General features: G+C 48.7%; 1 protein-coding gene across 6 annotated transcripts in view; it reads left to right on the forward strand.

The window, feature by feature from the left end:
* Window positions 1–14,886, forward strand: part of CASZ1 (castor zinc finger 1) — a 271,047-nt gene that overhangs the window by 211,721 nt on the left and 44,440 nt on the right. For 5 of the 6 annotated variants that reach the window (XM_075121162.1, XM_075121165.1, XM_075121163.1 and 2 more), the window contains 2 exons: window positions 2,989–3,057; window positions 11,737–11,827. In XM_075121162.1, the coding sequence (XP_074977263.1) occupies window positions 2,989–3,057; window positions 11,737–11,827 (160 nt within the window). The remainder of the gene's footprint in view (window positions 1–2,988; window positions 3,058–11,736; window positions 11,828–14,886) is intronic. The other variant, XM_075121164.1, reaches the window with a different exon arrangement.

Below are 14,886 nucleotides of genomic sequence, written 5' to 3' on the forward strand. Positions count from 1 at the left end.
TGAAATATTTTTTGCGTGAGATAGCTATTGTCACCCTTTATCACGGTTGCCTGGTTTTGCTCACACATATTCACCACAGAGACCTCTGTGGCAGCTGAGGGGAGAGGCCCCTGCGTTCTGGCCCTCCTGCCTTTCCACTGGTTTAAGCACCAATAGCTTTGGGTTGTGGAACTCAGTTGGGACGTTTCTGAATTGACTTTCTGATGTCAGCCCCTGTGTCTGTACAGCCTGTTCAGTGCATCGGTCTGTTTTTTGTCAGCCAGGAGTCCCCTTGGGTCATTGGTAGCAGGGCCAGCACCTACGTGCCACGTGTTGTGGGATGATAGATCCTATTGAGTCCACCCAGCTGCCTCATCCCTGTAGAGAGGAAGGCTGATCTTGTGGTCAGTGTATAGGCCTGGAGCCAGGAGACTTGAGTTGTTTCTCTGAGTATGACAAAGTTGCGCTATGCAATCTCAAGCAAGTCACCCTCCCCTATGCCTCAGTTTCCCTGTGTGTAAGGCAGGGGTAATGATATCTATCTCCTGTGTGGCACAGATTAATACATTACTGTCTGCAAACAGCTTTCGGTTCCTATGGTTTAAGTGTATGGAAAAGGGCAAAGGTTTGTTATCAGTTGCAGCTAAATTCACCCGGCCCCCAATCTGGGGAGCCCTTTAACCACCCCAAAATGCCCTGTCTGTTTTGTGGCACATTGTTTCATTAGATGATAGCATTATCCACTTTGCTGGCTGTGCTGTGGAGCCCACGCCTGCCCCCGTGGTGCAAGTCTCCCAGCTGTGCCAAGAGCCTGTTGTAAATGCCTCGTTACTGAGCTCTCACTCGCTCTCTTTCTCTCCTGGGTTCATTGGTGTCTCTTGCTCCAGACGGCAGGTAGGGGTGGCTGTTGTTATGAACACTGGATTATAAATATGTATATATGCACAGCACCTTATCATGATCAATCCCCAGGTCTGCGGCTCCTTGACAGAGGAAGCCAATCAAGAGTCTCAAGGACACCCGGACACCCCTTTGATATCTCTGCTCCCATACCCATGTGTGTTGGGCATTCTGGAGCTTCACCCAGGGGCTGCTCACCAACCCTGCTTTGCTTTTGCTTCTCCTTAGGATCCCGGTTTTATTTCCTTTCTCTCACCCTCTCACTCTTTCATTTCTGCGGCGGATGGGGTTCACAATGGCTCAATGATCCTTTCTCTAACCACAGGACTTCCTGGGGCTGGGGGAGGTGGGAAATGCTGACAGGGGTGCAGCTGGCAATGGGGTTTGCACTGAGGCTTCTTCCCAGCTGCTCTCTCTCACACACACACGTGCCTGCGGGTGCATTTAATCCTTTGTAGCTTGGGGTGGTGTTTCCATGGGGTTGTGATTCCTCCTCCTTCAGGGCTCTAATTGGTGCCCACTAGGTACGTTCCCTGGGGAACCCACTTCCACCAGAGTAGAGGTAGTTCTCTGTCCTCTGGTCTCGACACATATGGCAGCTGAACTGGACACACACCAGTAGTAATATCAGGCTTCTCCCTCACCCATCAGCTGACCACACCTGTGGGTAACCGAGGCTTGGTGGGTGCCAGCATTCTGCCTTTCCCTGAGGCAGCCCTGCCATGTAGATGGGATGTTGACACACTCCAAATTTTGGCATGCTCTGGCTCAGTGTCCCTCGGATGCTAATACAGCCTCTATCCCCCACAACCGCAGCAGGGGACTGAGCTACACTTCCCAGCTTGGGGACTCCCCCAAACTGTGCTGTCCCTGTGTTGGTTTGAAGGATGGCTGTGAAGCATCCAGAGCAGTCTCCCAAGGAGCTGAGAGGGGTGCAGGAGACAGAATATTAACTGAGCTAGTGAGGATGGTGCTAATTACGTGACCTGGGACCTGGCCTTCCATTCAGAATCCCCTCCAGGACCAAACGCCCTTGTGGGAATCACCCCCTCGCTGTCACACATACACACACAAGCCAAGGGGGTGAACTCTATAACCCCTAATGCTGTTAACATGGGCGAAACTCATGTACTGACTTCAAATGACTGCAGTGCAAGTTATAGGTGTCCTGGTTTAACCAAGATGCAGAGCTGCCATGCATCCATCAGGGGCCCAAGGAGGCAGGAGGAAGTCCAATTGCAGTCCACTCTCTCATCAGCCAATTCTCTAAGACCAGCCGTCATGTTTTTAGCAGGCTGGGGCCCAGGCCTGTGGGTCTGTTCTGTGACTTTTTCTCTCTGTTGCTGGAGAACATCCACCAAGACGTACTTTCTGGCCACGTTTTAAGGAAGATGCCTGTTGGAGCGAATGTGATGCCTGGGTGCAGTTTGGGTTTGATTTTTAATTACAAAGCTACATCTGCGGCCCAACTGGTGTGATTGAGTTTGGGTGCCCCATGACAAAGAGGGCTGTCAGGGCTACTGGCAGGATGTGTGGAGAATGCAGTGAAAGCCATGTTGTGGAGTCCAGGTTATAAATGCACCCTCTCAAATGGTCACAGCATGGATCCGTTCTGTAGTGCAGACCGGTGCTCGCGGTGCCCTGATCAGTGCTAGAGTCACGTGCTCTCCAGCGGTTCCGCAGTTGGAGTACGTCTTTGAGGTCTCCCTGCTTTACAAACTGGAGCCTTGTTGTAACAGAGTGGGGCGGTCCGTGTTTTGACTCAGCCACTGGTTTTGTGTAGACAGAGCCAGTGGTGCCTATGTGATGTTTATAAGAGCATAATTTAAGGGTAGGTCTTCTCAGCCCCTTCAGGAAATGAAATCGAGCCCTGGGGAGAGGAGACCTGCAGGAAGGGAGGTAGGTGGGTTACATTAGCAGGAGTCCAGTGCCCCGAGAAAGAGAGGGCACACGGGCATGGGGGGAGGTTACACAGGCATATATCTCTGCTGCTTACTGTTCCCAGAGCCCTCTTCCCTGGCACACTCAGTGCTGCCTGAGAGACAAGGAGCTTGGACTGTGCCCTGACACTGCCTGCTAACCAGCTCTGCCCTGTGTGTTTCTCATTAGGAACGGATTACCCACTGACAAACCAGCTGTCACCGAAGATGTAAATATTTACCAGAAATATATTGCCAGGTAGGCAAATCCCTTGGCTTTCTTGGGGAGGAGGCTGGGTGGGAGGGGGCATGGGATGGAGGGGGTGGGGTCTCGTCTGTCTGTCCGGGTGAAATGTATAAACCAGTCATGGACACTGAGTCTTCCATTTCCCTCCGACATCCACACTGACTCTGTTCCCCCCTCTGGACAGTAGTAGCTGGGGGAGGCATGCAGGGAGCTGAGAACAAACCAAGGCTCCACCCCATGAGAGCTCTCTTCTCCCCACACTCCTTAGCTAACCCCATAGAGAGTGGAGAAGTGTTTCAGGGCAGAGTTTGGGCCTTAACCCAGTGCCTTGTGTGGCAGCTTCTTCACAAGAGAAACCCAGCACTGGATGAGGGTGCAGGATGGAGCAGTGTGCCAGAGCTGTGCACAGGCTCTGGTCTGGAACAGGAAGGGGGGCTGCAGGACAGGAGTGAGGGGCATTGGCAGAGCTTTGCAGGGAAACCCAGGGCTGGAATAGCAGAGGGAGCTGGTGCAGATCAGAAGTGAATGACATTGGCAGAGCTGGAGGGAATGTTTGCACAGCACCTGCCTATGCTATCCTTGGCCCTAAACAGTGCCATCAGCCCCTGACCCAAGCCTGATGACTCCTCCCCCTCTGCTGCCAGGGAGCCAGATCTGAAAGCAGAGGGCCTTGAGTGGCATAAGAATTGACATCCTTCAGGGAAAGCAGGCAAACCAACCTCACCTCAAGAAATTAAACCAAAAAGTTTGCTCCTGTCAGTGCCAGGGTATCGAGCCTGCAGGGAGGCTCCCTGGGGTGAGCCATGGGTGTGGTTAAGCAGGAATGGGGAGCTCTCCCTTCAGCTGAGGAAGAGGGAGAGCTGTGGGGGAGGACTGCTCCCCCAGCCCTGGGAGAAGAAGGTGAGGTGTGCTCCCCCGATCTCCATTATCTTAACCCCTGGTGTAGGAGGTGAGAGGGGCAGTAGGGAAGGCGAGATGGGAAGACAGAAAAAGACAAGTCCATTACCAAGTCACAGTCCCCCAGCAGCAATGCCTCTGGCTGCTCACTTGCTCTAGGGAGAACTGGGTACCTGGTCAGAGTTTTAGGCCCAGGTTTGCCTAGATAGAGGCAGAGGGGGGCTGATGAGAGCTGAAATTGGCTCCTTCCTTGGGTACCAAACCTCCATCCTCTGTCGCTGCCAGCAGCTGTGGAGCATTGAGGGGACAGTAAGAAGCTGGAGACAGAGCTCCTCTTGGCTACGCTCCGTGGAGAACAGTGTGGTTGCACTGGTTTAGCAGAGAGAATTCATCCCTTTATCCCCGGCTTCTCTCACAAGCAAAGGACCCCTTTAAACACCTCCCCTCCTCATCCCCTTTTTCCCCAGGCTCAGACAGTTCACCAGGGAGGCCTAGAAGACAGCTTTGGGACACCACTTCCTGCACAAAAAGCTTTGCAAGCTGCCCGTTGGCAGCCTGGCCACTTCCCTTTAATTTACACGTGGTTTTAAAAACTGTTTAAAACTTTAAAACAAGTGAGGGGGGAGGACAGTGTGTCTTTGCTGCACAATTAGCTTAATGAGTTTGCCAAAGCCATTGCCAAAAGCTGCCCAGGGATAATCCATTGTCTCACACAACAAAAGAAAACCACATACTTAGCTAGTTTGGGCTGGGTTGGTCTTTTTCCATCCTGTATATTTATAATTTTTTTTCTGTGGTCTTTTCTTTCCTTTTTCTTTTCTTTTCTTTTATTTATTAGTGCCTGAGCAGATGGTACTTCTGGCAGCTCTTACTTAAATATTTATTTCTGTGGGTATCCCCCTGCCTTTTAATTGAGGTGGGGTTTTTTCCTCCTCCTGTCACATCATCGTTACAGGGTAATGAGTCTGTAAACACTCACTAAGCACACTGATGACTTTATTTATTATTTTTATTATTATTTATTTATCTTGGTGTTTCTTGCTAGCTCCTGCCAGATCTGGGACTGGCTCCCGCTGGCAAAACAAGGGAGTGAAACAAAAAGGGGGGGGGAGAACATGTGTGTACATATGTATCTGTGTGTGCAAAGTGCGTCTGTTTGCAAGTAGGTGTGTGTGGAATTGTGACTGTGAGTGCATACCTGTGCATATGTGTGTTTGCACGTCAGTGTGCATGGAATTGTATGCGTGTGCATGTGGATATGAGTGTGTTTTAAATGTATGTGTGCTCTTGTAAATTAGCAGGGGTTGAGTGCGTATAACTTAGCAAGTGTGTACGTGTGTGTGTGTGCATGAGTGTGCGTGTAAGTTAGTGTGTGGTGTGTAAGCTTTCCTGTTTTGAAAAACTAAACAGATGCTGTGCGTTAAAAATTAATTGCTTTGAACTATTGCAAGTGTCAGAAAAAGCAGAGGATGAATATAACCCTTTAGGAGCCTAACCTTTTAATATTGAAACATAGCTACAGTTCTGCCTGTCTGTCCACTTAGCCCTCATTCCCCAAAACAGAGACCCCAAAACACACTGTACCTCAGAGTGCCATGCCTCGACCTTCCCAAAAAGAGCCCAGTTATCCAATGAGTTTCCCACCCCACACTCTCCCCGTCCCTTCCCCCTATTTCAGACACCTCCATACACACACAAACACACTTCTGTAGCATAATTAACTCCAGGGTGGAAGGAGGCCTGGAGTCTGAAGTGCCATCCCCAGTATTACTACAGCACTTGTCTGGCTCCTTCTCGTAAAGCTGAGCCCAAGAGTTCCTCCTGTCGCTGCCTCTAGTTACTCGTGCCAGATGTGGGATTCCTTTAGGGCCTTGCCCTTTCCTTAGCCTTACTCAGCATCCCTGGTTGTTGCTCAAATAACCTCGTGGGCAGCTCTGTTCACTTGTGAAGTGCGTGAATGTCAGTGAGGTCCCGTCTTCATCTCCTCTCTGCCCCACAGTGCAGATTGGCTTCTCCCGGCCTGCATCTCGCTCATTATCCTTTGGTCTCCCTTTCCCGTCTCACCAACAGGGCTGGGAGGAAATCTTCCCCGTGAGCAGGGTATCCTATAACTGTGGTGTTTCCTACACCTGCCTCTGAAGCTACTGGCGCTAGCCACTGTCAGAGACAGGACTCTGGACTGGATGGACCTATGGGCCTGATCTGTTGCAGCAGTTCATGTGTAATGACAAGGTGGACAGGTCTGCAGTCACCTTTCCAGTCCTAGTCTGGCAAGTCCCATTTAGATAGGGTTGGCCTCGTTTCTTCTCCTTCCTGTTCCATGCCTTTGTTTATGCAGCCCAGCATCATTGTTTGCCTTTTGGTTTGTTTCTCCACTGCTGCTAAGGTTTGTTCCAATTTCTCAATCACCTGTTCTGGCGTGATCCTGATTTTCTGCAGTATTTCTTCTCCATCCCCTGGGAAAGGCATGTCTGTTTCTGGCATCTGTCCCCATCTCCCTTTGTGAATGCTGAGGCAAGGAAGTCATTTAATTTTTTAGCAGTGTCTATCTCCTCTGTCAATTAAGTCCCCTTTCCATCTCCTGAAGGCCCTGCTGTCTCCACAATTGACCTCCTCTTCCTTATGTACTTCAGAAATGCCTTATTTATTACTGCTCTTTGCCCCGGCTCCCTTTCATCCTCCAACTCAGCTTTGCTGCATGGTCTGGCAATCTGAAACTTTTGGTTCTTTTATCCCTCCTCCTATCCTGTCCCCTTATCATTCCCTCCTGCACCCCCTCCTCCATCCTACCTATCCCTTTGTTTTATCCTTCATTCCTATCTGCCCTTTCTTGCTTCTCTCTCATGCCTTTTCTCATGTGCAGTCCTAGTCTTTTTAGTGCTGGGTGACATGTGGAACCCTTGAGCAGATGGTAATTTATCTTTGAATGTTTCCTCTCTGAGTCCCCTTCCCTCCGCTGCTTTATCCATTTCAAGCTCTCCAGCTCTTCCACATTCCTCCACAATATGCTCAGTAAAATTCATTGTCTTGATTATCCCTTTTCCAGCTTTTCCCTTATTGCCGATTGCAGATCTTTCTTTCTTTCTTTCTTATGTGCTCAATTGTAGTCTGTGGAGCAGCTGCTGGTGGTCTGCAGAGAGCTGGCTGTGTCACTTGGTGCTGGCTGTTCCTACTTATATCCCACTACTAACTTGCACTAAAAGACAGCCCAAAATACATGTGTACCCTCCTAATGCTACTTTTCTGTGGAAGCAATTGCTGTAGCTGCCACAGGGATGCTATGCGATTGCTAATGATAGGTAGTGATCCGTTCTGTTGTGACTGAGAGGAGACATGTCCACAGGACAGTCTTTCAGCTGTCTGTGTAATTTACCTGTAGAATTACAAGTATCTTCTGTACAGGTTTGTCTACAAGTATCTTATCTGATTTATCTCAGGTATTTTTTTCTACCTGTCTACCTGTTGTATCTATATCTACCCATCAGTCTGTCCAGCTGTCTAAGGTATAGAATCATAGAATATCAGGGTTGGAAGGGACCTCAGGAGGTCATCTAGTCCAACTCCCTCCTGCTCAAAGCAGGACCAATCTCCAATTTTTGCCCCAGATCCCAAATGGACCCCTCAAGGATTGAACTCACAACCCTGGGTTTAGCAGGCCAGTGCTCAAACCACTGAGCTATCCCTCCCCCCATCTATGGTAGACATTCTCTGTACTGGTATCTATCTAATCCACTGACTCTTAACTTTTTCCATCATGTGACACTCCTCCTCCCCGTTCAATCTAGCCATACATAAAGAGAGGGTGCTTGTGACCCCCTGGATCTGATTGAGACCCACTACGGGGGTCCTGACCTCCAGATTGAGAGCCTGTGATTGATCAATATATCTATCTATCCATCAATCATATGACATTTCTTAAGCTCTCATCACTGTAATATCTAGGTTCCAGATACATAATTAGGAATATTAGGAATCATATTAATTTTTCCTCAAAGAAATATGTTCTCTTACCCTACCTAGATGCAGGCATTTTATTTAATGGGACATCCATGTTTTAGTCTCTCTCCTCCTTTCTTGTTTCCCTTCTCTGTCCATGATGGCCAGCTGTTCTTCAGCCATCATTATTGAGAGAGGCTTACTCAAAACTAGCCTTCATGGCATAACTACCCTCCATCTTATCACTTCATCACCACACGCTGAGACACTCCTGGCTTCCACACCAGCCCCAAGCAAAGGGTAATCTCCTACTTGCTAGTCATTCACAGTCTGATTTTGGGCTGTTGCCTCATCCCGTTGCCCAGCCACATCCAACGCTTCATAGTTCATTTGTGGGAACAACTGGAGCCAGAACAAATGTCGCCCACCTGGAGTCCATTCAGCATCTCTGGTCTCACTCTCCCTGACACCTCCCTTTTCCCTCCTCTAAAAACCCTTGGATTTACCCCCCAATTGATTTTCTGTCTCTGCCATGTCTCAGCTAAGCCCTGGTGCCAGAGACTCCCAGGAGAGGAGAGCACTCCCTGTCCTTTGCTTACTTCCCAGTCTTGTTGCACTTGCAGCCTGGGGCATCTTAGCAATCTTCCCCATTCTGAGCGACTGTATTGCCCTGTGAAGTGAGGTGGGGAGAAGAAACCTCCCTAGAGGTTTCCTCCTCTCTCTTCTCTTTCCTTTAGACTTCTGCATTCCTTGTTTCATTCTGTAGATTACCTCCTCTCTGCTGACCTTGCCACATACTCAGGCTGCATCTTCCTTCTATTATTCTGGCTTCTGGAGGGGCTTCTTCCCCTCCTCAGACACCTGCCCCTTTCCTTCTGCAAGCTAGGTTTACCCACTGACAGCTCTGGCATGTGTACCCAATCCTCTGTGTCTGAAAGCCACAGCCGCCTGTGCTGTGCAGCACCCCTCGTGCCCCTGGGATTCCAACAGGACACCAGTTTAAAGTGGCAGCACAGCAGTTGTGAGAGCAGAGAGGTCCACAACTCTATGCATCCCTCAGCCATTTACTCCCTTCCCTTTTGGTGTAGCCAATCCATCCTACAGCAAGTGCCCGCTGGACCCAGCACCCCGTTAATACTCTGACTCCTCATCTGTTGTGACACCCAAACGGCATCTTAAGCTCATGACTGTGCACCCAATTTTTTTCATATTGAGTCACTGCACCCACACCAGCAGCTCTCCCCTGTCTCCATTTTCTTCTTCCCTCCCCATGGGTGGGTTTTTCACCCTTGCTTTCCCCAGGCTCTTTGAGAGTTCCCATCTTTACCATCCGCCATGTACAAGCTCATCCTCAGCTTTTCCCTCTGACAGTGTCACTATGCAGTTCTCTCTCCCCTCCTGGGAGCCAGCTGATGCACTCGCCACCCAAAATGGACTCTGGCATCAGACTTCTCTTCCCTCACATATCACATCATGTGGCAAGTTTCCCGCCTGGGGCCATTGCCCAGGGCACCCTGGGAGAGTCCACTGAACTGCAATAAAGATAAGTGCAAAGTGTCCTGTGCTTAGGAAGGAAAAATCAAATGCACATCTACAGAATGGGGAATGACTGGCGAGGTGGTAGTACTGCTGGAAAAGATCTGGGGGTTCTAGTAGATCACAAATTGATGAGTCAACAGTGTGATGCAGTTGCGAAAAAGGCTAATATTCTGAGGTGCATTAACAGGAGTATCGTGTGTAAGACACGGGAGGTAATTGTTCCACTGTACTTGGCATCGCTGAGTCCAGTTCTGGGTGCCACACTTTGGGAAAGATGTGGATAAATTGGAGAGAGTCTGGGAGAGAGCCACAAAAATGATAAAAGGATTAGAAAACCTGACGTATGCAGAAAGGTTAAAGAAAACAAGGCATATCTAGTCTTGAGAAAAGAAGGCTGAGGGGGACCTGATAATAATCTTCAATAGGGCTGTTATAAAGAGGTGATCAATTGTTCTCTGTGTCCAGTGAAGAGTAGGACAAGAAGTAATGGGGTTAATCTGCAGCCAGGGAGATTTAGGTTAGATGTTAGGAAAAACTTTCTAACTCTAAGGGTAGGTAAGCTCTGGAATAGGCTTCCAAGGGAGGTTCCAAGGAATCCCCATCACTGGAGGTTTTTAAGAACAGGTTGGACAAACACCTGTCAGGGATGGTCTAGATTTGCTTGGTCCTGTCTCAGTGCAGGCGGCTGGACTCGATGACTTCTCAAGGTGCCTTCCAGTCCAACATTTCTAGGATTCTATGACTTCAGTAGGCCAGACTGGTATTGTGCCTTTAAAGCTTTGGCTAGGACCATCTCTCCTCTCATACCCAAACAGAAACTCCAGAGTGACCAATTACCAAGGAGAGGAACAGCCTTGTTTGAGTCACAGAAGGTGGGAATGGAGGGTGTGTGGCTCAGGGCTGGTAGTCGGCTGAGCAGCCTCTCTCTGCAAAGTCACAGGTTCAAATCCTGCCCAGGTATTGACTGGGAGCTGTTGCTCTGCGACGACTGTTCTGTGACTCCTGTGATAGGAATTGGTGGGCCTTATTCCATGGCAAGTGTCACAAAACCTACACCTACCACCCCCTGCTTTGTGTTGGCAGTCTCAGCAGAGGCCAAGGACTGACTGGGCCATGGATACTTCTATCTTACCCCTGGGGAGGGCCTCCTGCAGGACAACAGACTGGAGCACAGTGCTTGGGGGAAGCTTGCAGTGCTGCTGCCCTGTTCTGTAGAGAGAGGACTTCAGTCCCCCAGACAGTTGGGCAGGGTCGTTAAACACACTCAGAGCACCGGTTTCGTTTCTCCTTGGGCTCTCTGTGGGCACAGAGGAGGCAGGATTTGCCCCCTAGAGATGAGCCTGCAGAAGGAAAATCGCGTGTTTCTCTCTTCCCCCTTCCAAAAGTGTAAGTAACCCCCATTTATTATCTTGTTTTGTGCCGCCGTGAGACACTCTAATTTCAAGTATGCCGCTCTTCAACTCTCAGTGAGGCAGAAGAAAAAATCACCTTTTTTTTATGGTGTAGCGGAAAAGCAGCTGCTGGCACCCTGCTTAATTGAAATGCAAATATGGCACATTACAGCTTATTCCCCATCTCTCTCCTGCTGCAACAAGTGGCCTTTGCAATCCTTTAGTCTTTCTGCTCCAAAGGAGCCGAGAACCGCACACCCATCTGCAACCTTTCTGCAGCCCTCAGGCCTTCTCCTCTGTTTTCTTTTGCACCTTATTCTGGTGTGCTGGCTTTTGCCTGAGAATACTGTGGTAGTGCTTTCTTCATGGCTCCCTCGATCTGATGTCCTAGATTCTGGTCCTCGACTCAGGACGGGCAGGAATAGGACAGTGGGGGAAGGATGTTTAGCTACGGGTGGAGGGGAAATATTGATCAGGTTCCAATGGACTTTGTGTCTGAGATCTTCTGTGATTTCTTGGAAAATGATGTTTCAAGACTTTGCATCCCTGCATTTTGGGAGTAGCAGCAAGACGCTCACCAGACTCAGGAGTGATCCAATGGGGCGGGATGAGAATAAGGTCAATTTCAAAGAGCTGAGCAATGATATTGGCTTGGGATGTAATGATATAAAACCTCGTTAGAAATGGGGCTTCTGACTGGAAGGGGACCCTCTTTCCTTCAGCTCAGTAGCACTGAAGAATTGCATTTCCCCTGGGGGCCGAAAGAATAGGAATCTTTGTCTCCTCGGTACACTCTGGTGACGGATAAGTGTAGACCACGCTGCAGGAGGACAGGGGGAAGGCCATACTTGTTTCACTTGCACCTTGATTTGCAGTTACCATCCTCAAAGAGCATCAGTTTCATTCTTTTTCTTGCCTGTGTTGCCAGGTTCTCTGGGAGTCAGCACTGCGGACACATACACTGTGCATACCAGTACCGGGAACATTACCACTGCCTCGATCCGGAGTGCAACTATCAGGTAAACGGGGTGAACATGAACTGCCAGATCCCATTGCCTGTCCTTACTGTCAAGGGATACAGCCTACAGAACTCCATCATGAAACAGATCATCTGCTTTCTCCATGTCCTGGGAAGAGGGGGAGATACAATTTGGAACTATTGGAGTCAAATTCTGTTCCCAGTTACAATAGCCTAACCCTGCTGAACTCAGTGGTGTTATTCCAGGTACGCACCACTATAACTGAGAGCAGAATCTAGCTTAATTTAAATCAGTGGGTTTACTCCAGATTTACACCAGTGTAACCAAGAGCAGGATCTGGCTCAGCTAAAGTCAGAGGAGTTCAGATTTACACCAGCGTTGCCAAGAAGATAAATTTAGCTATGTTATAAATTTTGCCTGAAAATAGGGAATGCTGTCTGTCAGTCTGTCTCTGAGGTTGTCCATGCAACATGAGAGCAGTAGCAGCAACAAAACACCCAATAAGACCAGCAGCAGCCTTGGATCTATGGTTGGGGAGAGGGTGGGGGAAGGGGCATGTGCAGTAATTGCTGGGAGAATTGCCAGGATAGCAACATTAAGCCAGCTCTGAGTCACGTGCCGTGTTTGTTTACCCTCTTTCCAGGTCTGTGAGCATGGCTCTGCCCTCTCTGTGGTCAGACTGTGTGTAGGGATGGGGGGAAATCCCAGAGTTTGCCTCTACTCTGCATCCAGCCCAAGGAGGCACTTTGGTCTTGGGGGAATGAGTCTGACCACAGCAAGGGAAACCAGTTTGACTCCACTCTGTTCGACTTCAGGTTTCAGTTGATCAGACTGGGGTTTTTCCTTGGGATGTTGCTAGTGACCCAGAGAGGGACGATCAGATGGATGCATCCGATGAAGTGGGCTGTAGCTCACAAAAGCTTATGCTCAAATAAATTTGTTAGTCTCTAAGGTGCCACAAGTCCTCCTTTTCTTTTTGCGAATACAGACTAACACGGCTGCTACTCTGAAACCAATCAGATGGAGAGCTCTCAATCACAGCACAGAGGTCTCTGTGCACAGAGAGCAGGGGGGACACAAAGGATGGAAAGACAGAAAAACCTATTATTATGATTGGCCTCATGATTATTTCCCAAGGAGTCCAGGAGCTGCTTGGCTGGTCTCACAGGGGAATAAGGATTTAGGCTGCTTTTTAAAATGCAAATTATTTTATGGCTGAGATATAGTTTATAATAAGTAACGCTCTGTAATAAATGGGCACAAATGAACGGTGATTGGCAATGGGAATCCTGTACGTACACCATGGGAAATAGTACTTCTAGCCTCTGCGGGCTTCCTACTGAAATCCATATCCATATATCCCCTTGCCAATACCAATGGAATGATCAGGATTGATATTATAGGAGTACAGAGTGGAAGCAATAATCATTTGTCTCTTGTAAAGGGAGGCTGGAAAAGTTGCTAAATATTAGAATACTAGGTTTTTCAATCACTCCTCACAATAAATGGCTATTGATTTTTTTTTAAACAGATTTCCTTTCACACCTTCACCGTTGAATATCAATATATGTGGGAAATAAAAATGAAAAGCTTCATTTTAAAGGCACTTTGTTTGCACTGATAATGGGGCACCAGTTCCTTAGTTTAAGCAGGCAGAGGATGAAGGGGATGGTCTGGTGGTTCTGGCATGGAACACGGAGAGTTAGGGTCAATTCTCAGCTCTGCCACTGACTTTCTGTGTGATCATGGGCAAGTCACTTCTCTCTGTATCTCCAGTTTCCCCATAAAGCTGTTTTTTCTAACAAAGCCAGCCTGTGTCCCGGGGGGTTGTGAAGCTAAAATTCAATGATGTTTGTAGAGCACTTGGAGAGCTCTAGATGGAAAAGGCACTGTAGGCGAACAAAGTACCTTTTCCCCTCTTCCTTTTGACATGGATTTAGTAGCCAATGTCTTGCAAACCCCTAACACGAATGATTTGAAAGCTGGGATTAGTCATTTATAGCAGGTATAGTTCACTGGTTTCCTTTCCAGCTGTAGCAGCTCTTCAGAGAGCAGCAGCTAAAATCATATCAGAAGAATCATGTCCAAGGCTTCACAAAGCACATCTTGGACACAGAATCATAGAATATCAGGGTTGGAAGGGACCTCAGGAGGTCATCTAGTCCAACCCCCTGCTCAAAGCAGGACTAATCCCAAACTAAATCATCCCAGCCAGGGCTTTGTCAAGCCTGACCTTAAAAATATCTAAGGAAGGAAATTCCACCACCTCCCTAGGTAACGCATTCCAGTGTTTCACCACCCTCCGAGTGAAAAAGTTTTTCCTAATATCCAACCTAAACCTCCCCCACTGCTGACCATTACGCCTCATTCTGTCATCAGCTACCACTGAGAACAGTCTAGATCCATCCTCTTTGGAACCCCCTTTCAGGTAGTTGAAAGCAGCTATCAAATCCCCCCTCCTTCTTCTCTTCCGCAGACTAAACAATCCCAGTTCCCTCAGCCTCTCCTCATAAGTCATGTGTTCCAGTCCCCTAATCATTTTTGTTGCCCTCCGCTGGACGTTTTCCAATTTTTCTACATCCTTCTTGTAGTGTGGGGGCCAAAAGTGGACACAGTATCCAGATGAGGCCTCACCAATGTCAAATAGAGGGGAACGATCACGTCGCTCGATCTGCTGGCAATGCCCCTACGTATACATCCCAAAATGCCATTGGCCTTCTTGGCAACAAGGGCACACTGTTGACTCATATCCAGCTTCTTGTCCACTGTAACCCCTAGGTCCTTTTCTGCAGAACTGCTGCCGAGCCATTCGGTCCCTAGTCTGTAGCGGTGCATGGGGTTCTTCCGTCCTAAGTGCAGGACTCTGCACTTGTCCTTGTTGAACCTCATCAGATTTCTTTTGGCCCAATCCTCTAATTTGTCTAGGGCCCTCTGTATCCTATCCCTACCCTCCAGCGTATCTACCTCTCCTCCCAGTTTAGTGTCATCTGCAAACTTGCTGAGGGTGCAATCCACACCATCCTCCAGATCATTTATGAAGATATTGAACAAAACCGGTCCGAGGACCGACCCTTGGGGCACTCCACTTGATACCGGCT

The sequence above is a fragment of the Caretta caretta genome, chromosome 18, assembly GCF_965140235.1.
Source record: "Caretta caretta isolate rCarCar2 chromosome 18, rCarCar1.hap1, whole genome shotgun sequence".
NCBI lineage: Eukaryota > Metazoa > Chordata > Testudines > Cheloniidae > Caretta > Caretta caretta.